This window comes from Gasterosteus aculeatus, chromosome 20 (genome assembly GCF_964276395.1).
Source record: "Gasterosteus aculeatus chromosome 20, fGasAcu3.hap1.1, whole genome shotgun sequence".
In the NCBI taxonomy this organism is placed as follows: domain Eukaryota; kingdom Metazoa; phylum Chordata; class Actinopteri; order Perciformes; family Gasterosteidae; genus Gasterosteus; species Gasterosteus aculeatus.
In genome coordinates, this window is record NC_135707.1 from 19814041 (window position 1) to 19836878 (window position 22838).

Here is a 22838-nt window from a genome sequence, read left to right on the forward strand (position 1 = left end):
TTTAACACACATTTAGTACATATCTTATTTTTAATATTCATTTGTTTGTTTTCTTTAAATAGTGAATGTATTAATTTCACAAAATGAACTTAAATCAAGATTCAACCTAAGTCATCTCCGTGAAAATTCCATCCCTTGGAAGCACCAAAAAAGGTGGGAAAAAAGTGAATGTGTCAGAAGTTGTGTGGGGAAAAAGGCAGGTCTCAAACGCAGTTTTTTTACAACAACAAAAGGGGACTTTAATAGTCAAAAAAAGGTTTTCAAAATCAAAAGGCAAAAACGTAGGCATGAAGCAGGAAGCAGGAACGGGAACAGGCACATGGACAGGGACTAGGACTTCCAACAAGTAACAATGACGCGACCAGTGACAACAGACACACATGGCTTGAGATGAACAGTGAGAACAGAGGCAAGAAACTACAAAACAGGGAGAACAGAGGCAAGAAACTACAAAATAAAACCAGACATGAACCCAAACTGTCACAGAGTGAAGATCATTGTTAAATTACAGTTGCCAAGAATGAATTTCCATGGTCAAAATAAGTTCTATCAAATTTTACCCAAACCTGTTATCTCATTAACATAGTGCTTATCACGTCAGATGCATACATCACACCAAATGAAAATCATTATTATAGTGAGAGAGACAAAATCTACATCCACCAACATCTGCAAAATAGTATAATACTAGGTTGTCAACCTGTCAATGTACCATTATCACCACCATACCACCATTATTAAAACGAAGAATGTTTACGAGAGAATGGATTAGATTGAAGAGCTTTTGTTGGAAGAAATGCGTAAATCCTCGGGGTTGTAGACCGTCACTGGCGCCGTGTTTTCCGAGGCAGGTCTGTTGTGCAGGCGGCTCGTGTGTGTGTGGCGACCGTACAATCCACCCCGAGACCCCGCCAACAACGCCGTCCCCTCCGTCCGACGTGAGCTCTACGGTGGCGGAATTCCAGAGTTCCACCTCGTCATCAGCCAGCACACTTTGTCTCGATTCCAGCAGCTGTAAAAACAACAATGAATCAGTACTGTGCGATGCGTACGGACACAACACCGATGTGTTGTGTCAATGCACCTGAAATGCAGGTCAATGCACCTGAAACAAGTCAGCAAATAAACTCTGACCCTCTTTCTTCTCGCTCGACTCCGCGCTGAATCCTTTAGTTTCCGCCCGCAATGAGTGTTCCGGCTGAACCTGAACCTCCTGCGTCCCGTCTCACAATACGTCTCACAGGGAGCTGGAAAACAATTAAATGAGTGTGGTATGAATACAAAATCAAAAAAAATCAAAATCAAGTCACAGTAACATTTAACAAGGAAGGAGAAACAGTGTCACTTACACACAATGACGTTGCCTAAATCTGGACTTTTCCCGGAGCAAATACGAGGTCACCGCCTCATTATGAGGCGAGATTAGTCTGTGAAAACAAAATGTACAGTTATGATCGGTATCTATACGTATACATTCCCTTATACCGCAGAATGAAAGCATATTCTGTAAATCTGACCCTTGCTCCGGTTCGTGGCGCCTGTAGTTCGTCTCGGAGTTGTGAAGACGGCGCACCGCTTCCTGTAAACGACACGGCAAAGAAAACACACTTTAATAAAGCAGTTTCTGCTCACTTGTAAGGCTACTAGGCTACTCTTAGCTTAGCTTGAGGCTACGCTACTTTTAGTTTAGCTAGCAGTCATCGAACGTATTCTATCTTGGGATTGTGCACCCGTCTCCTCTTCTTTGAGTCGGTTCCTCTCCTCCATGGACAGAAACCCGCAGAGTCCCGAGCGCTCCAGTGGAGCGAACCGCTCGTTGATATCGGCAGTTTGTTGTTGGAGTTGACGAGACGATCCACTGAGAGCATTCAGCAGCTTCTTCTGTCTGTCTGCGGACTGGCCGAAAGTTGGTGACCGCGGAGAGGAGTTGAAGGCGAGTTGAACGCGAGACGTCGTCCAGCCATTATTCACAAAGCAGCAAAAACCAAACAAAGGAACTGGAGATACAGTTCTTCTGAATATAGTAACAGACTGTATGCTCGTCTTGCAAGTACTGCTGTATCAGTCATGCCTATGACCTCACACGTGATTGGACGAGGAGTCTAAGGGTCCTCCAATCACATACAAGGTTATTGTTATACGGAAGGACCAGTATTTTAGGAAGACAAATGGTTGGGACTTTGAAACAGCTAATATGCTTTATGTAAAGCAGTGTTTTGGTGTCAGCAGAACGACTTGTAACTGTACAGTGGTGCCGCTTTCTCCATTCCACCAGACACTCTTGAGTCTGACAGACATGCAATGTTGACAATGTATCATCACATGTACCCTTGTGTCACTGAGGTTGAATGTTTTGCCATGACATGTAAACGGGTAACATATATGAATGTAACTTACTCAATCGATAGATGCAGAGCATAAAGGTCAGCATGTGTTCATGCTAAGTGGTGTGGGAACACTAACAGTTTTGAGGAACCCGTCCTTGACCCTCTAGCAGAACTACGACCAGCCATTATAAAGCAGTTTATAGTTGTTAATGTTGTGTCAAAGGGTACGGCATTTAAACATGTTCTTGCACAAGTTTCCTGGCTTCATCTCCACCCGGACAGACGTTTTTATGGAAAGCCAATAGAAGTTTGGGGCTTGCAGGGAACAGATACGTCGTACCCAGCATCATTTCTGCCAGTTGAGCGCATTGTTAGAAGATGTGTGGTTAATACATCCTCTGTGCATTTAAGCAAGACCAAAGAAAAGGTCACTGTAGTCCTGCCACTATGCACTGTAGTTGAGCTCTAGGAGACTGTGATCTCTGCAGACCCCTCATTCTGATTCAAATGTTGTTTGCATGGAATGCTCATTTTACCTTGATTAAAACTCATCTTTTAAAGAAGTTAGTTTGTGTATCTTTTTTACATAACATTTGCCATTGCTAATGGCGTACACAGTAATCTAGCATATTTGAATTAAATAAATCAATTCAAGCTAAAATGTAAGCGTCTATAATTAGGCTACTGAGCCTGATCTATTTGTACCAAAGATTTTCTTACCTTTTAAAAAAATGTCACCTGGGCTAAAACTCCCTCTGCGACCCTGATTTGCCTTTGTATAGCTCACAGCATTTTCATTTACATGTCAAAGACTCCCCTAGAATTAGGAGGAGGGGGGACATGGGGGGACAACTGCCAAGAGAGGCCCACATCAATTTCTGACAATTTCCGGCAGTTTTCGGCGTTGCCCGCAAATTGCCGTAAACCTGAAATTCCACGACAATTTACAGTGCCGCATACTGCCGAAAATCCCACTCTTCATGCAGTGTGAATTGAAACGAGTGCGTCGACACAAGGGTGCGTAAAGACGCAGACGCAGAAGCATGCGCCAGCCTTAAGTCTGAAACATATTCTTCCTGAGCCGTCTGTACTGTGTGTACCACATGATTTTGGGTGGTATGTCAGATTGCTAGCTAGCATGTTAAATATGAGTTTTGACTTCACGTACAGAGTTTGGGGAGGGGTTACACAAAAGATGGCTCAAAGACAGGATTTCAGGCTGCCCAATAATCCTGAAAAGGAAAATGGTGACATGTATAATGTGGTTAGAATAAAATATCAGATCTCGCCTAGCATGATTAACATTCTCCTTCCTTACATCTTGTCTTCAACTTTGTAATTTTAATATTTTACCAATGACAGTGTTTCTAAATATTTTATATTGGTTTGTTTTACAGAGGCACTGAATTAAGGATGCCAGCCGTTTTCTGCGGTCAATTGAAAGTGTTCCAGCGTATTGTTGCAGTTAGTTTACCTTGTTCCTAATGATTTCATGATTCATTTTGTTATTATTGTATACATGCGGCATACTTTATGTTTTGATCTTGGTTACAAATGCCGAACATTTTTGTCTTAAAGGCATCTAATAAACTCCAACCACTATGACCGAAATGAGTTGTTGTCTTTCTTTAATTTGTGACGAATTAAATGCAAAAGTATACGGTTATAAGTAAACGGTAACATTCTGGTATTTATAACACAAAAACAGTAATCGTATGGTAAGAAACTGTAATCCAATATACGACAACATACCGTAAATTACGGTAGGGCACTGTAAATAAAACAGTAAGTTACTAGCGTCGACTGTCAGGGATGGGGGTGGAAGGCAGGACTCAAATGCAGACTATTCCAAAACAAAAGACTTTAATAATCAAAAGGTCCAAAATCCAAAAGGCCAAGGGGCAAAAACACACAGGCATGAACCTACGGAGGCGAAAGACAAGAACAGGACATGCGTGGCAAAAGACAATGACGCGACAAGTGACACAGGAGACACACGGCTTAAATACACAAGGGAGGTGCAGGTGATTGGACACAGGTGGAAACTATTAGACAATCACAGGGGACAACGGGACAAGGCAGGAAGTGAAGTTACCCGGGGACACAAGTGGCAGAAAACTACAAAATATAACATGAAGTGAACCACACCGTGACAGTCGACTGACAGTAAATTGCAGTTAATTCACATTAAAATTCGTTCAAGTTTACGGTAACATACAGTAATCCATTTCACGGTAACATAGTGTAAAAACCAATTACGGTATTATACCGTCTGACGTGATACCGTCAAATCATGGTAAATTCCTGGCGTCCTTGCCGCCAGTAAAATACCGTTAATTTACGGTGACATTTTTTAGAGTGCAGCATTACAGTGTTCAGTCATTTTGTGTTGAATTTAATGTTACGTTGTATTGATTTTTGCCGATATTGTGACTTGTTGTTAACCGGATGTGTCCAGCATGCATGCCACTTCCAGCTAACTTAAACTAACGTTACTCGCTAGAGTGACAACTTTAATATCTGTAACATTATCTTTGTTTTACCTGCGAGTTATTTCATTTCCATTGACACACAATTTTATTTGCACTGCATGAAAAGTGAGATTTTCGTCCCTGTAAACGCCCGTAAATCTCCCCAATTTCCGACAATTTGCAGCCCGCGCACGTCGCGTTTGTCTGTGCCACAAATTGTCGGAAACGAACCATGACGTAGGCGGAGAGCAGGCGGAGGTGCGAATGGCCCGAATTAGCATATGAATGCAGCGAAACCGCGGGTGCCCGAGCAGGCTTGAATATCCTTACTCCTTATTGGATGAAACCACAACGTACTAACAAATAAAATCACTCGTGATTGGCAGCAAAACCACACGTGGGCAGACCAGGCTTGAGTCTCCTTGTTCATGATTGGATGAAACCACAACTTTCAATCACTCGTGATTGGTTGGCAGATCTGTCGCTATTGATCACCCGCCTCATTTATTTATATATTCATATTATGCTGTATATTCATTCCATGGTTATCCTATGTAGGCTACTACACTATTATTAGGATACCAACCAGGACATCAATGAATTTATAGAGAAAATGAACATTTGACACACGTTTATGCAAAGAAAGAGCTTTATTAACAACACACAAACAACAACTACATACAAAGTGAGGATCTGCCCACACTTGGGTAACGGCGGTTTAAAAACTACAGCTCAGTAAACTGTCCGTTTGCCTCCTCGGGGTTGTAGACCGTCACTGGCGCCGTGTTTTCCGAGGCAGGTCTGTTGTGCAGGCGGCTCGTGTGTGTGTGGCGACCGTACAATCCACCCCGACACCCCGCCAACAACGCCGTCCCCTCCGTCCGACGTGAGCTCTACGGTGGCGGATCTCCAGAGTTCCACCTCGTCATCAGCCAGCGCACTTTGTCTTGATTCCAGCAGCTGTAAAAACAACAATGAATCAGTACTGTGCGATGCGATGCGTACGGACACAACACATCGATCAATGCACCTGAAACAAGTCAGCAAATAAACTCTGACCCTCTTTCTTTCTCGCTCGACTCCGCGCTGAACTCCGCAATGAGTGTCCGCCTGAACCTGAAGCTCCTGCGTCCCGTCTCACAATACGTCTCACAGGCGGCTGGAAAACAATTAAATGAGTGTCATATGAATACAAAAAAAATCAAACGCAAGTCACAGTAACATTTAACAAGGAAGGAGAAACAGTGTCACTTACACACAATGACGTCGTCTAAATCTGGACTTTTCCCGGAGCAAATACGAGGTCACCGCCTCATTATGAGGCAAGATTAGTCTGTGAAAACAAAATGTACAGTTATGATCGGTATCTATACGTATATATTCCCTTATACCGCAGAATATAAAGCATATTCTGTAAATCTGACCCTTGCTCCGGTTCGTGGCGCCTGTAGTTCGTCTCGGAGTTGTGAAGACGGCGCAGCGCTTCCTGTAAACGACACGGCAAAGAAAACACACTTTAATAAAGCTGTTTCTGCTCACTCGTAAGGCTACTAGACTACTCTTAGCTTAGCTCGAGGCTATGCTACTTTTAGCTTAGCTTGCAGTCATCGAATGTATTCTTACCGCTATCGTGCGCCCGTCTCCTCTTCTTTGAGTCGGTTCCTCTCCTCCATGGACAGAAACCTGCAGAGTCCCGAACGCTCCAGTGGAGCGAACCGCTCGTTGATATTGGCAGTTTGTTGTCGGAGTTGACGAGACGATCCACTGAGAGCGTTCAGCAGCTTCTTCTCGTCTGTCTGCGGACTGGCCGAAAGTTGGTGACCGCGGCGAGGAGTTGAAGGCGAGTTGAACGCGAAGCAGCAAAAACCAAACAAAGGAACTGGAGATACAGTTCTTCTGACAATAGTAACACACACGTGTCTGTTTGTATGCCTGTCTTGCAAGTACTGCTGTATCAGTCATGCCTATGACCTCACACGTGATTGGACGAGGAGTCTAAGGGTCCTCCAATCACATACGAGGTTATTGTTATACGGAAGGACCAGTATTTTAAGACAAATGGTTGGGACTTTGAAACAGCTGATATGCTTTATGTAAAGCAGTGTTTTGGTGTCAGCAGAACGACTTTCCCTAGAAAACTGTACAGTTGTGCCTCTTTATCCATTCCACCAGACACTCTTGAGTCTGACAGACATGCAATGTTGACAATGTATCATCACATGTACCCTTGTGTCACTGAGGTTGAATGTTTTGCCATGACATGTAAACGGGTAACATATATGAATGTAACTTACTCAATCGATAGATGCAGAGCATAAAGGTCAGCATATGTTTATGCTAAGTGGTGTGGAAACACTAACAGTTTTGAGGAACCCGTCCTTGACCCTCTAGCAGAACTACGACCAGCCATTATAAAGCAGTTTATAGTAGTTAATGTTGTGTCAAAGGGTACGGCACTTAAACATGTTCTTGCACAAGTTTCCTGGCTTCATCTCCACCCGGACAGACATTTTTATGGAAAGCCAATAGAAGTTTGGGGCTTGCAGGGAACAGACACGTCATTTCTGCCAGTTGAGCGCATTGCTAGAAGATGTGTGGGTAATACATCCTCTGTGCATTTAAGTAAGACCAAAGAAAAGGTCACTGTAGTCCTGCCACTATGCACTGTAGTTGAGCTCTAGGAGACTGATCTCTGCAGACCCCTCATGCTGATTCAAATGTTTGCATGGAATGCTCATTTTACCTTGATTAAAACTCATTTTTTAAAGAAGTTATTTTATGTATCTTTTTTAGATAACATTTGCCATTGCTAATGGTGTACACTGTAATCTAGCATATCTGAATTAAATAAATCAATTCAAGCCAAAATGTAAAAGTCTATAATTAGGCTACTGAGCCTGATCTATTTGTACCAGAGACTTTCTTACCTTTTAAAAAAATGTCACCTGGGCTAAAACTCCCTCTGCGACCCTGATTTGCATTTGTATAGCTCACAGCATTTTCATTTACAAGTCAAAGCCTCCCCTAGAATTAGGAGGAGGGGGGTCATGGGGGGACAACTGCCAAGGGAGGCCCACATCACAAACCTGAAATTCCACGACAATTTACAGTGCCGCATACTGCCGAAAATCCCACTTTTCATGCAGTGTTGACTTGACTTTTCATGCAGTGTTCAGCAATTGAATCAACGAGCCAAGTTAAGTTAGCCAACGTGAGCCATGTCCATTTAACGTTGATGCTACGTTAGCTTCAGCTGTTCATTTAATTTTGTTAATTCAATGGTCCCACGTAAGATATGATCCTTTATTCATGTTGTGAAATCCAAGTAGGCTTAGGCCCTATGTGAAAGTACTGGACTCTGTTATAGAGGGGCAAATGTTATTTCATATTAATTAAATATGTACACGTTAGTTAGGTTATCATAATGAAAAGTGAAAACAAGTATTTCTTTTAATTTTATTTCAAAAGGGTTCATACTCTTTACATACAACACCCAATATGCCTTCTTTTTTATTACATTTTCCAGCTTCCTTGGGCTGAACCCAGAACGAGGGACAAAGGACAACCAGGGGACAGTGGTGTCTACAAAGACAGGGATCGATAGTTGCTACCTTCTTCTGGACCAGCTGTTCAGTTCAAAGTTCAAATTGTGTTCAGTTAAGTATTTTGAATGTTTTTTGTTGTATGTATTGAATATGTTTGCATTTGTTGTAATGAATCCAATTTTATGTTTTATTTTCAACAGTCTTTAATTCACACGTCTTTATATTGCCTTAGTTGACGCACGTCCGGCTCCAGCTTCTCCGCCAGACTCTGTCTGATTATTATCAAAAATGTGATTACTGTTAAGTGTATTTGACACTTTAATAAACGTATATTATTGAAAGGCTATCTCTTGTTTCAGTGCTTTTTATGTTAGCAGTTCTAAGGGGTTTTATTTTTAAACACTTTAAAATCATTAAATTATAACATAGTGTAAATATACATTCACAGTACTGTAAAGCATTTTATTGTAATTAATAACTGTTTATGGTAGGAATAGTAAAAAAAAACAGTATAATGCTGTTTCAGCACTGTACTGTTCTTTTACAGTATTATGCTTAGGGTTGCCACCCGTCCCTTAAAATACGGAATCATCGCGTATTTGAGAATAAAATAACGTGTCCCATTTTCAATCAATATGGGATGGGGTTTGTTTCGTATTTTCTGAGCTGTCAACAATGCAGCATCCTATTCGGCCCCGTATTGGGTAATACTCACTGCCATCATTGGTTTAATTGGTTTATTTCAGGTTCATGTTCATGGCCAATCAGTCAGAGGAGGGCAGGACTCTTGACGGAGTGTCGATTTGAAAGAATGGCGGAGGTATTTCCCGAGCTATCAGTCCCGTAACGTCCATGCCGCCACCCCCAGTCGGCCGTAGCGTCCCTTATTTTTTTGTACTAAAGGTGGCAACCCTAATTATTCTGTTGTTGTAAATTACAGTAGAATACAGGAAATGTGGCTACCAGAAGATTACTGTAAATTAACGGGGAATATATGCAATTCATCTCAAATAAGGATGAGTCCACTAGGCATCTCTTTCCAGCTGTCTCGTAGCTTCACTTTTGCAGCTGTGCACTTTGTGTCATTTAGAGGGAAGTTGCGTTAATTTTAGCATTTAAGTCACTTTACAAAAGTTGCTAAAACTGCCTAATACATATTTTTTAAATTGCTTAATTTGTTGCTAGGGGCTGTTTGAAAACAAAGTTGCCAAGGTAGTCTGAAAAGTTGGCAATACTGCTAGCATGAGGTAATCTTGTGTCTCTTAGACCCCTGGTCTTACATACCTTAGCCTTCTCATGAGCAGGAAATAGTAATCAGAAGGAAGGGGGCTCAGTGGTAGAGCAGGGTTGTCTTTTAATCAGGGGATTGGTGGTTTGATCCCTGATTGCACTACCACCCACTCTTGCCCAACATAGTGCAGATGATGCGGCACCTAAATTACACTGACAACATGCGAGAAGTCTATTTTGTGTGTGTGTGTGTGTGTGTGTTTGTGTGCGTACACAAGTAAGTTTGTTCAGGCAGTCCTTGCCCCCTGCATTGGCACTTGCAGGAAGACATCTGCCTTTTCTAATTCAGTCCCAGTCATGTGGCAGTAGCTTGGTAAACGGATATCATATCGCTGCCCTGACCTGTTGAGAGCCTTATCGTTAAGGGAGCACAGCTTCTCTGCAATGTCATTGCGCACAACCAGGGCAAATATCTTAGCTATGTAGCGATCCTTTGCAAAAAGCAGATAGAGCTTCTTCCTCCTCCATCCCACATATCGGCAGGCGTTATCAGCACACAAGGTTACCTATGGAGAATGACAACAAGAGATCAGACAGAAAGAAAACAAGCTTGGATTTCAGCTGTATTGAACACGTCACCATTTCAACCTGAGGAATGCCGCACTCTTTCCCTCAGGAGGCAAACTGATATACTTTATCAGGGTTTAAAAGGTTGTGGAGATTATAGCAGATCGATAGCCACCTGTACTGAGGAATATAATACACTAAACTTAGTTTAACTCTAGTTGTGGAAATACGCTAGCAAGAGGAAGTGACATGACTGTGGTGGCGGGCGTGGTTTGGCTCAGCTGCAGAGGCGACGGAGGAGGGAGTGGCTCGGGGAACAGTGCCAGGAGGAGGCATAATTGGCCTCAGGTGGAATTGTCTGTATGTTCTGCCTTAAGAAGGAGAGATCCGGTGACAGAGGGACAGAGTCTGGCGGAGAAGCTGGAGCCGGATGCGCGTCAACTAAGGCAATATAAAGACGTGTGAAATAAAGACTGTTAAAACGCCACTCTGTTTCCTCGTCTTTCCACGTTCCCCCCAAGGACCGGCGGCAGACGACGACCACCAGCAGGGGATGACAGCCCAGCCGATTGTGGCGCTCGGTCGGATGATCAGCGACCATCCTGAGGGAGCAGGCGGACGCCAACCGGCAGTTCCTGGGGGCGCTCCAGGCCCAGGTGGGGAGACAAGCCCAGGCCCTGGAGCAGCTGGCCGCACGGCCCGCAGCCGGTCTCACAGTCCACCGAATGTCAGCAGGGGACGACGTCCAGGCATTTCTGGAGGCCTCCGAGGCGACGGCGGAGGCGTGTGGCTGGCCGGCGGGAGAGTGGCCCGTCCGGCTTTTGCCTCTACTGGCCGGGGAGGCGCAGACCGCAGCCATGGGGCTGCCTCTGGCAGCACGGCGCGTCTCGACGTTAAAAGGGCCGTGGTGGATAGACTGGGGCTGTTGCCGGAGGACCACCGCCAGAGATTCCGCGAGGCCAGGCTGGGCCCCGGGGGACCGACCATTCGCGTGCCGTCGGTGCAGCCGCTGCACGCAGGAGGGGTCCGTGGCGTAATGACGAAGTTGGTGCTGGAGCAGTTCGGGGAGGGGCTCCCGGGCCGGGAGCGACGTACCGCGTTCCGGTAAGAATGTTCACGAGTATCCTGTGGTATTGGTGGAAATTAGATATGCGGGGAAAAAGCATACAATGAAGGTTGCGGTTAGCTCCCGCCTGACGCACCCCGTCATTTTGGGTACAGATTGGCCGGGGTTTAATAAGCTAATGAGGGGGGGCTGCGGGGGTGCGTTCACGACCGACGCGGTGACACGGGGTCGTCCGACACTGCAGACGGGGAGGGGGAGCCCGCGGAGCCTCCCGTAGCGACTTTCTTTGAGGTCACACGGCAGGTGGGGGACGTTGACTACGAGGTGGTGCGGTCTGACAGGGGTGGAGATACAGATATACCACCTGAACCTCCTGAGCCTGGAGGGGGTGGAGTCTGTCTCTCTGGTCTCTGCGGTATCGGAAGGAGAGGAGCTGGGGCCGAAGGTTCCAAAAGCAGGTAATCATACCTCGCTCCCTCGAGAGGCTCATCTCTCCGAGAGCCAGAGGGCGGACGTTGCCAGTTTGCAGGAGCGGTTTGTTAATGTGTTCTCTCCCTTGCCAGGCCGGACCGACCTCATAGTGCACAGAATCGTGACGGTAAGGTTACGGCCCTACAGGTTGCCCGAACACAAGAAAGAAGTGGTTCGGAGGGAATTGGCGAGTATGTTGGAGTTGGGGGGGTAATAGAAGAGTCCAACAGCGCCTGGTGCAGCCCCATCGTCCCTGTGGCTAAGAAGGATGGATCTGTACAGTTCTGCGTGGACTATCGCAGGGTGAATGACGTGTCACGGTTCGATGCCTACCCAATGACCCGGGTCGACGAGCTCCTGGACCGGCTAGGCACTGCACGTTTATTCACGACACTGGATTTAAACCAAGGGATACTGGCAGATTCCTCTCTGGAGAAAACGTCATTCTCCACCCCGTACGGTTTGTACCAATTTACCACACTTCCCTTCGGGTTGTTTGGGGCCCCGGCCACGTTTCAGTGCCTCATGGATCGGGTGCTGCGTCCGCACGCTGCATATGCCGCCGCCTATCTTGACAATGTCATTATCCACAGCACCACCTGGAAGGATTGTGGGGCAGGTGGGCGCGGTGCTGGAGGCGCTGGGACGGGCGGGACCCACCACCAACCCGGGGAAGTGTGCGGTTGGACGGGTGGAGGTACGGTATTTGGGGTACCACTTGGGGAGCGGGAAGGTGCGCCCTCAGGTGAACAAGACGGCAGCCATTGTGGCCTGCCCGTGGCCCAAGACAAAAAAAGAGGTGAGGCGGTTCTTGGGGCTGGCGGGGTATTGCAGGCGGTTCATCCCCGGCTTCGCGGACCTCAACAGCCCCTTGACCGACCTGACCCGTAAAGGTGCGTCAGATCCGGCCCAGTGGTCGAAGCAGCGCCAGCAGGCGTTTGAGAAGGTAAAGCAGGCTCTCTGTGGGGAACCACTCCATACCCCTAACTTCTCTCTCCCCTTTATTCTGCAGACTGACGCGTCGAACAGAGGGCTGGGGGACGTTTTCTCCCAGGAGGTGCGGGGGGGGGGGCCCGTGGTGTACATCACCCGGAAGCTGTCTGAGAGGGAGGCCAGGTACAGCACCTGGATCACTCGGTGGTATCTGGCTCTACAGCCTTTTAATTTCCAGGTGGTCCATAGGCCGGGGGCGCAAATGGCTGTGGCTGATTTCCTCTCCCACTCCTGAAAGGGGGGTAGGCTACTTAGGCTACTTACCTTAAGAAGGAGAGATCCGGCAACATGGGACATGACAGAGTCTAGCGGAGAAGCTGGAGCCGGACGCGCGTCAACTAAGGCAATATAAAGACGTGTGAATTAAAGACTGTTGAAACGCCACGCTGTTTCCTCGTCTTTCCACGTTCCCCCCAAGGATCGCACGTTACAATGACATGTTACGTTTACCGTAACAAGTCACACATCATGGACTTAGGCCCAATCCCAGTACCCCGTGAACCCTTAACCCTGAATCATCAGTGACGTCACCTCATAAAAAAATCTGTCTTCGCCTATTTGCCCTGTTCCCTTGAGTTTAGTGTCACAGTGCCCCCTGCAGAGATCAGCCACAGGTTCTGCTTTTCCACCGTTCACACTGATCTTGCCAACGTTACGTATTAACGTACGGTTCTCCGAATCCTGGATGGCAACCAGAGTTCTGGGTCACTCAGGATCCAGTGAACTTGCGAGGAGATTTGAGGACTGATCTGGGGATCACCCAGAAATGTATAGACCGTCGGAGGTCATCCAAGGTCAAAAGGTACTCTACCTGCATTTGTGCGAGACAGAAGATATACTTTTGTTTGATCAACAGACCATAATTGTTTTCATAAAAAATGAATACTTTGATTTGAAGACAATATAAATACAGACTGGTTTGTTGGGTTCATTACAAGAATGCATGCTTAAAATAAGGGACAAGAAAAAAACGTTGATATTCCCCAGTTATTAATGTGCACATGCAACTTGCATATGATCGAAACTGACCTGGAATACACCCTCTTCTGATGGTCTAAGGGAGTCCCACTCCGGTGAATCCAAAAATTGGAAAGGGTAGATGTAATGCAGAAACTCTCCATTAACTGTCACACGTATTCTGTAGGAGAGTGGATGAAGATGTTAAGGTATCCATCTTCCACTGCAAAATACACAACATAAAAGGCAAAAACCACATAGTCTCAGCAGGTGTCCTGCCTTTCACCTGCTGTGACCGGAAGGCCCAATCCCCAATTGGACTCTCCGACTTTGATACATGCCCACTATCCCACTAACTCCATGAGGGATTGGGGCTGTCCTATTGTGAAATTGAAAAAAGAGTGTTTGAGGCTCCGGGAGACATTTTGAGCCATTTATGGACCCAGGTAACTACTCACAAGTCATTGCAATGTAACGTTAAAAACGTGATAACAGCATGGGATTGTTAAAAAAAAAGGTGTGTGTTTAGGCTATCAAATTAAAATATATACATTTGAAAACAAGAAGTGTTAAAGATAAAAGAAACACACATGAAATCAGACAAATACAAATATTTGATTTAGTCCCTGAAGCTGTTTTGACAAAAAAGTTAACATTAACATTAATGTGAACATTAATTATTAATCAATTAATTAATTAATTAACATTAATTGAAATGCCCCATCGTGTCAGGTCACTTCCTCTTGTTAGCGTATTCCCACAACCAAAGCTAAACTAAGTTTAGTGTATTAAACTTAAAGGTGGCTATCGATCTGCTATAATCTCTAAAACATTTTAACCCGGATATTTCTTTTCAGCTTTTAGTAATTTCTTGTTCCAAATGTTTATAGTCCCTATTGGGTTTATTATGTTTTGGTTGGGTAACCGCCCTGATGGTAGTGCTAAGAAGTGTGTAAGACTGCCACTCTACTTCCTGGTCTGAACTCTGGGTTGTCATGGACTGGGTTCACTAAGAAACTGGGAGACATTTGTTGAAATGAGAGCTCCTCCATCAAAGTGGGCTGGATGGCGTCATTCCTAATCAGATCAGGCTCTCCAAAAAGTCTTCCAGTGATCAATGAAGCCGACGACCACCTTGACAAACACCGGCAAAATGATGACATGTGGTATACGTGTCAAAACTGCAAGTTGAAATCCTTACAGTCAGGTGTGGAAATTTCTCACTTGCCTGCAAGACTATTTTTAAAAAACAAGGAACAATGAACCCAAAAGACTGGAACAATAAATTCAAAGGACAGTATTATTAACATTTACATACAAATTGTACATTTTGTGCTAAATACAACAGTCAGCATCAGTTTTTAGGTTGTAGTTTGTTCTGCAGTGTATTTATATCGTATTTGCCATTATGAGGCTGTTGTTACTGCACTTACAAGTAACAACTGCCACTGGACATTAGCTTGTCCGAACAAAAGAAGGTTTAAAACATTACAATATAACTAACTTTGGTTAGTTTTGTTGTTCAAATATACTGTACAGCGGTGGTTCGCTTTTTCTGTCAGGGCGCCCTTTGAGGATAAAGGGACATCTTAATGATAATGATCCCCCAACCACCCTGTAAACATTTTCAAATGAATGTATTTCAAATATTAAACTTGAAGCTGGGAACAGTGCAAAAATGTATATTTATTTAAGTTTTTGCTGTCTTTCTAATGCAGCGCTTCTCACTATCTCTCTCTTTCTCTCCCTCTCTCTTTGCCTTTTTGCGGCGCTTTTTTTTGTAACCTGAGCTGCTCTGCTCTGGAGGGTGTGGTTTGAACACAACGCATGTGAAGTCCTCATGTCGCTTTTGCTTTTTTTTAGGGCGGGTGATGAACCCGGAATCCCCAGTTTGGGAACCACTGCTGTACAGTATTATCTACATGGATGTGTTTAGAGGAAATTTCAACATCAAGAAAACGTGTTGTTAAACGTAGGAAAGTTATTCTTCCAAATGTATTGCTTCACTTGTAATTTTAGGTAAAGTGTCCCTTCAAACAGTATTAAATGCCTATACCCACTGGCAGAAGGCCATCGAAAGCGATGAAGCAGTGCCAGCCATACCAACAGCAGCAACTGTAGGCTTACCTGTTCAAAAGACAGGAAACACTAAGATCTAACTTTCAATTAAGTTTAATTTATAATACTTTCCCATTGAATTTATTGTTTTCTGTAAAAAATATATAGTAGTCATACGGATTGCAGGTAAAGAGAGTATACTGGAATTTTAAACATTTAAGCCCAATCAACCGGATGACCCAGCCAAAAGTCATGTTGTGTTACGGGTTAATCTTAAACCTTGCTTTGACATTTAGCCCCGAGCATGGCAAAATCTATTAATGCAGTTTGATAAAATATCAGTTAAATGTGTCACCTGCCAGACAAGAGCACCGACAGCTTATCAATAGTAGTTTTTCCTTCTATGGCGAAACAGTGGTCCCTCTCTATGGCGTGAACTTGTCCATCACAGCAGGCCACTATCTTTCCAAAATGTGTTAGTGAGACCCCTAGTTTTTTAAACATACAGCTGTAAAGCTCCTGGAATTCCCTTTTGAAGGACACACTCTTCAGCCGATAGGCAACATGCAGGACTTGTCCCAAGCACACTCCGAGGAGTGCAAAACTCCACAAGAAAGAGTCTGTTGTGCAGTTGTCAGACCATGCCCACAGAGTGGAACAGAAGAATCCCATAGTCAGACAGCTGAATAGATAAAGTAATCCATAAAAGCTGCTGTTGCCCATGAAGCCAAAAAACAGAAAAATGTTGGCAAGGTGCAACGCGGAGCCTTCCGAAGTGTTTCTCCAGTCGTCACAAAATGGGTATATAGCAGCAGGGGGTTTTACCGTCAAGTTCATGTTTTTAAAATCCAGAGGCTCCATGTCTAACGACAGACACGTTCAAAGAACTACAAGCACATTTCACACAAAGTCATCTAGAGTTCCTTGGAGTGTATGGCGGCTCAAAATAGACTGCATACAGTCAGGGTAACACGTGATCAACACGTGAGTGTGTGAAGGGAGATGAAGGTAACGGAAATGTAACGGAAATGTAACCGGGAAAAGCCTCAAATCTGTGTTACTGTAAATGCTTTTGTAAATACCATGGTATTTTGGGCAAGACTTATTATACTATCCAGAATTATTCAGATTCTAAACTAAAAGCGTTTTGCCAGCTAATTATTAAGGTTTGCAGTCAGTTGTTCAATTTAAGATGAAGTGTTTCAACAGATTTGCATTAGTAGGAAGCATCTTTGTCATGTACATACATTGCAGCGGCAATTAAATATGGACACATTAGTAGTATTAGGTTGTTTACAACTGTAAACCAGTGTATGCTATTATTGTCATGAACCGGGTATCCTCCTCCTTTTTCCTTTCCAACCCTTTCTTGTAACTTACACACACACACACACACACTTAATTACACTATTACTCTTCCCCTTGTTCTCCGCCAGAGTATTATCTACACACCCGACGTACCCGAACTTGCTGTCCCGTATCGCCTGCCTTGTCGTGTCCCGGCGGTTCGTGCTGAACTGTATTTTCCCATTGCTAACCTCTGTTTCACCCAGCTTCCTGTTTGGCGTGGGTGGCTTGCTGTCTGGTGCGCTCTCCCTCGGCCTGGACCTCGTTCCCTGCTCTCACCGAGATTCCCCGTTGCCGGCCAAGCGCCCCCATCTCTTCTGTTACAGTATTTCACAATTGCTAAAACACTAAACCCTATTCTCTGGACCAAATGCTCAGTATGTACGTATGTATTTACAGTGATACAGTTCATCAGTTTCTGACTAGAGAAGGGACTGGGAAGAAAAAAAAAGATTTACAATACATGTCCATTTCTATTGTTACTGTATGTATACATTTGTATACATACAAATACAAAAGAGCATTTTCCCTTTTGTAGAATTGCAAGACTACCAAATGAGGGTGGAAGGACTCCTTTGTTCACCCAACAGCAAGAGGTTCTCATTGTTATGGTTCGTCAAAACAATGCCATCCGACTGCGTGAAATACAGCAAAGAGTTGTAGAAGACAATTTAAACTTTGAACGAATCAACAGTGTCAGCCTTTCTACCATTGCCCGTGTCCTCCATCGCAACAGGGTACGCATGAAGCGGGTGTACAGAGTACCCTTTGAGCGCAAATCAGAAACGGTCAAAGATCTACGATATCAGTATGTGCAAGTAAGTTTAGCCTACACTTTCAGCACTGATGCTTGCAGTACACGTCTCTAGCCTACCGTTATTGTCCTATACTGTTACTGTAACTGCACTATATCTTAGTGCATGTAAATCAGGAGGAGTGTATATAAATACATTTTTGCAGAAATATGTCTAACACTTACTAAATTATTTATTTATCTCTTTTACGTATAGAGTGTATTTGAAAAGGATTGCATGAAAAGGCCCCATGAATACATTTTCGTAGATGAAGCAGGGTTCAATCTGGCGAAGAGGAGAAGGAGAGGCCGGAACATAATTGGCCAACGTGCCATTGTGTAACTCCCTGGCCAGCTAGGTGGCAATGTCACCCTATGTGCAGCCATAAGCAATGGGGGGGGGGGGGGGGTTCTCTACCATCATGCAACCCTGGGGCCATATAACACTGACCATCTTCTTACATTTCTGGGTGGTCTTCGGGATGTTTTGTTTGAACGTGAGCCGCAGGATCATCAGCAGCAGTGCATCCTGTCTATGTTGTGGTTTGGGACAATGTCAGCTTTCACCGTAGTGTCAGAGGACGTGAGTGGTTCAACATCAACCAGCAATTCTTAAATATTTGCCTTCCACCATACAGCCCTTTCCTCAACCTAATAGAGTTTTTCTCTGCGTGGCAATGGAAGGTCTATGACCGTAACCCGTATACAAGGGTACATCTTTTTTACAGGCAATGGAATTGGCCTGTGGTGACATAGGTGTGGAGAGTTGTCAAGGCTGGATCCGGCACACGAGAGGGTTCCTCCCCCGTTGCCTAGGAAGGGACAACATTGCTTGTGATGTGGACGAAGTCCTCTGGCCGGACCCAGCACAAAGACAGGATGCTGAGGCAGAATAAGTCTCTCGTTGATTTTGATTTTGCAATACAGTAACACAATATTTTGTGTAGTACACTTTTCATTTAGAGTTGTCTGTTCTTTGGGCTTACTGAGTTGTGAATTATTTTATTTATGGCAAAATTATTTTCTATATGCAATAAACAGTTTTTTCTCTAACTACATGCCCTGGACGCTGTGTTCTCAATTTTTTGATGTAATGTCTAATGAAAGCTGATGAGTGTTTATATATTGACTGGCTGTGTTTATGTTTTGAAAGCATTGTTTGATTTTGAGCAAAGATCAAATGGTTTTGAGGCAAGTGTTTGATTTTGCCAGAAGAGTCAGGGGTTTTGTGAATGTAGTTTAAACACTGGGTTTTGTGTTTAAGGTTTTGAGAATATGGGTGAAGGTTTCAAGAAATGTGTCTTAGCAATTGTGAAATACTGTAAGCCTTAAGAGCCTTTTGTTTGTGAGACCACCTTGTGGCAACTTAGTCACATTTTTGCCTTGACCATCCGGAGTTAATTAAAACAGACTTTACCTTCCCTTGCGTTTGGGTCCTCTCTCCTTCACGACCCTAACAATTCTCTAATGAGAATAACTGAGTCAAAAGTTGGTTGCTAAAAAATATTTATTTTATAAAAAATGTAATATAAAAAACAAACTAAAAATATGTTCATAACCATTAATTTATGAATAATGGGGGAGTGAGCAGCAGTGCAGAGAACAAGTCCCCCGATTTCCCATTAATTAATCACAACTCTGAAGGTTTATGATAATAAGAAATTGTTTTATGATCGGAAATATACGCACTCTGTGTGACTTGCTGTATGGGGAAAAAATGAGTGTGGAGGATTTATCTGGGGTGGCTGAGAAGGACAATGAGTCCCTAGGTTTCTATTTCATCAGAAATATGCTCAGAGAATAGGAAGTGCAGAATCATTTCCATCCTCCAGCCCTATATTGTCAGATGAGGGGTAATAACCAAACAAAGCATTGTGAGGGTCAACGCATGGCAGTATGGAGCTATTTTATTGAAAATGAGAAAGCACGAGTGGCTGATCGTCTTTTGCTTTAAAGGGTAACCCATAACCAAGGGTAACCCAAACGTTTCTTCATCACTATACTAAATGCATTACAACAGCACGTAACATGGATATTTAAAGGGATTTATGTTAAACCCCTTTAACTATATGAGATATACACCTGCTTTTAAGTCTGGCTAAACTGCCTCGGACAGACAAAAGTCCCCATTAACATTGATATCAGTTTTTTAGTAGGTATTATGGCTATATTGTCACTGCTGTCAAATCACACACCACCTCCCAAAAAAAAGCCTTAGAGACAGGCGGCCATAATTAGTTGACCCATGGTGCCATCTGCCAGTGCTCTTATTTTTAGCTGTCCCTGACCAGAACACAACCTGGGAGTTACAGTGATCCATTTTGTTGCCAGAAGGTCTTGTGGTGAAAATTAGTAGATAATGTCCCTGTGAGAAATTCAAAGTGTCTTTGGCTCGTTTGTGATTAAGTTATTTATTACACACTATTATGACTAGTCTTAGAAGTTTAAAGTCTTATTCCACCTTTGGAATTCCAAAAGTCGTTCAAAGCGATCTTGGTTCAAATTTTTCTTTGTTTACCAAAGTCTTGAAGCGGCTCCAGGTGAAATATAATCAAGCTACTGCATTCCATGCTTGAGCCAAGGGGCATTAGAGAGGTTTCATCAAAGTCTCTGTTGTGGGGCTATTGCGTTGAGCAAGAGCAGGACTAGGAGGAGGGGCTTCCCTGGTTCCTGTTTTGATTGTCTCGGGCTGTGACGTTAGGTGGTGAACGCCACACGCTGCAGCGAGCATCCAGTGTCCCTCACACTGTCTCTCACATTGACACTCAATGTCACACAATGCGGCGGCTTCTTCTGCTATTTTTAATAATGTGTTTGACCCCTTTACCCGTGCCTGTTCGAATCTCTTCCCGCAGATACTACAGGCCTCGGGCTAGATCTGCTCTCTATCGTAACCTCTCCTCTCTCACCTATCCCACCCGCTCCACACATGTCCAGCACCTCGTCACAGGAGGTCTCTGGAACTGCCAGTCAGCGACTCGCAAGGCTGACTTCATCTCCGGCTTCGCTATCCAGCAGTCACTCGACTTCCTCGCTCTCACCGACCTGGATCACACCTGAGAACACATCCACCCCAGCCGCTCTCTCCTCCGCCTTCTCCTTCAGCCACACTCCCAGGCCCACTGGTAGGGGTGGTGGCACAGGTCTACTCATTTCACCTAAATGGAGTTTTTCTCTCTACCCTCTACCACCATCCACCCCATTGTCCTTTGAATTCCATGCTGTAACAGTCACTCACCCGGTACAATTAACCATCGTTGTCCTCTACCGTCCGCCAGGCTCCTTAGGTCATTTCTTGGAAGAACTGGACATTCTCCTGTCTAATTTCCCCGAAAATGGACCTCCGCTCATCCTCCTGGGTGACTTCGACATCCAGACAGAGAAGTCATCTTGACCTCTTACACCTACTTTCTTCCTTCGCTCTGTCACTCAGTCCCTCTCCTCCTACTCACAAAACCGGCAATCACCTTGACTACATCTTTACTAGAAACTGCTCTACCACTAACCACACATGAACTCCACTTCATGTGTCTGATCACTTCTTCATCTCTTACTCCCTTCCACTCTCTATAACTAACAAACCTCCCTCATTGACTAACTCTATACCGGCTCGTCGCAATATTCGCTCCCTCTCTCCCTCCTCGCTGGCATCCTCTGTTCTATCAGCTCTCCCTTCAACTGATTCCTTCTCACTCTTGCATCCGAACGCTGCTGCATAGACTCTCCTCTCAACTCTTTCCTCCTCTCTAGACTCTCTCTGCCCTCTTACGACACGACGGACTGGCAAATCCCCTCCGGCTCCGTGGCTGTCTCAACCGGTCCGTTCCATGAGAGCCACCATGCAAGCGGCGGAAAGGAGATGGCGTAAATATAAACGACCTGACGACCTGCTTAAATTTCAATCTCTCCTCTCCTCGTTTTCTGCTTCTATCTCTGCTGCCAAAAGCGCTTTCTACCAATCCAAAATCGAATCTTCATTCTCTAACCCCAAAAAACTCTTCTCAATCTTCTCCAATCTCCTCGAACCCCCTACCCCTCCTCCCCCCTTCTTCCGGGAGACTTTGTCAACTACTTCACCAAGAAAATAGGTGACATACGCTCCTCCTTCTCAAACCCACCTCCTACTTCTCGCGTCCCACCGACCTCACCTCTTTCGCCCCCTCACTTTCCTCTTTCACCGCCCTCTCTCCTAACCAAATTCTTACCCTAGTAACCTCTGCCCGTCCGACCACCTGCCCTCTTGACCCCATTCCATCACATCTTCTACAATCTATCGCACCTGACCTTCTTCCGTTCCTCACCTGTCTCATCAACAACGCTCTGTTATCTGGCTGTTTTCCCAATTCTTTGAAGGAGGCAAGAGTCAACCCCCTCCTGAAGAAACCTACCCTCAACCCTTCTGAAGAAAACAACTACAGACCGGTCTCTCTTCTTCCCTTTTTGTCCAAAACCCTTGAACGTGCCATCTTTAATCAACTCTCCTCTTATCTCCACTGTAACAACCTCCTTGACCCCCACCAGTCAGGTTTCAAGGCAGGCCACTCCACAGAGACTGCTCTCCTTGCTGTCTCAGAGCAACTCCACACTGCTAGAGCCTCTCTCTCCTCTGTCCTCATCCTTCTGGACCTCTCTGCTGCATTTGACACGGTCAACCACCAGATCCTTATTTCCTCCCTTCAGGAACTTGGTGTCACAGGCTCTGCTCTCTCCCGTCGCTCGTCCTACCTTGACGGCCGCACCTACAGGGTAACCTGGCGAGGATCTGTGTCGGAACCTTGTCCTCTTACTACTGGAGTTCCTCAGGGTTCCGTGCTGGGTCCCCTCCTGTTTTCGCTTTACACCAACTCTCTTGGCGCTGTCATTCGCTCGCATGGCTTCTCTTACCACAGCTATGCCGATGACACCCAACTAATTCTCTCCTTCCCTCACTCGGACATCCAGGTGGCGGCTCGGATCTCTGCCTGTCTAACTGACATCTCTCAGTGGATGTCCGCCCACCATCTGAAAATCAAC

The 22838-nt window shown here is 44.8% G+C and overlaps 2 protein-coding genes and 2 long non-coding RNA genes across 4 annotated transcripts; 1 reads left to right on the plus strand and 3 right to left on the minus strand.

Annotated features, from left to right (window-relative positions):
- Positions 1 to 209: 209 nt before the first annotated feature.
- LOC144389720 (uncharacterized) lies at positions 210 to 2075 on the minus strand. The gene is made up of 5 exons (XR_013453868.1): positions 1680 to 2075; positions 1518 to 1579; positions 1350 to 1427; positions 1135 to 1247; positions 210 to 1012 (listed from the first exon to the last, which is right to left on the minus strand). It is a non-coding gene; the product is annotated as an uncharacterized LOC144389720 (long non-coding RNA).
- A 3354-nt stretch (positions 2076 to 5429) lies between these two features.
- On the minus strand, positions 5430 to 6354 carry LOC144389721 (uncharacterized). The gene is made up of 4 exons (XR_013453870.1): positions 6223 to 6354; positions 6054 to 6131; positions 5858 to 5957; positions 5430 to 5758 (listed from the first exon to the last, which is right to left on the minus strand). It is a non-coding gene; the product is annotated as an uncharacterized LOC144389721 (long non-coding RNA).
- A 1886-nt stretch (positions 6355 to 8240) lies between these two features.
- popdc3 (popeye domain cAMP effector 3) lies at positions 8241 to 16637 on the minus strand. The gene is made up of 3 exons (XM_040166246.2): positions 16041 to 16637; positions 13700 to 13808; positions 8241 to 10139 (listed from the first exon to the last, which is right to left on the minus strand). Exons 1-3 carry the CDS (start codon positions 16544 to 16546, stop codon positions 9861 to 9863), a joined length of 894 nt encoding a protein of 297 aa, XP_040022180.1. The 5' UTR covers positions 16547 to 16637; the 3' UTR covers positions 8241 to 9860.
- Positions 10536 to 13054, plus strand: LOC120811089 (uncharacterized). The gene is made up of 2 exons (XM_040166248.2): positions 10536 to 11244; positions 12690 to 13054. Exons 1-2 carry the CDS (start codon positions 10694 to 10696, stop codon positions 12937 to 12939), a joined length of 801 nt encoding a protein of 266 aa, XP_040022182.2. The 5' UTR covers positions 10536 to 10693; the 3' UTR covers positions 12940 to 13054.
- Positions 16638 to 22838: the final 6201 nt, after the last annotated feature.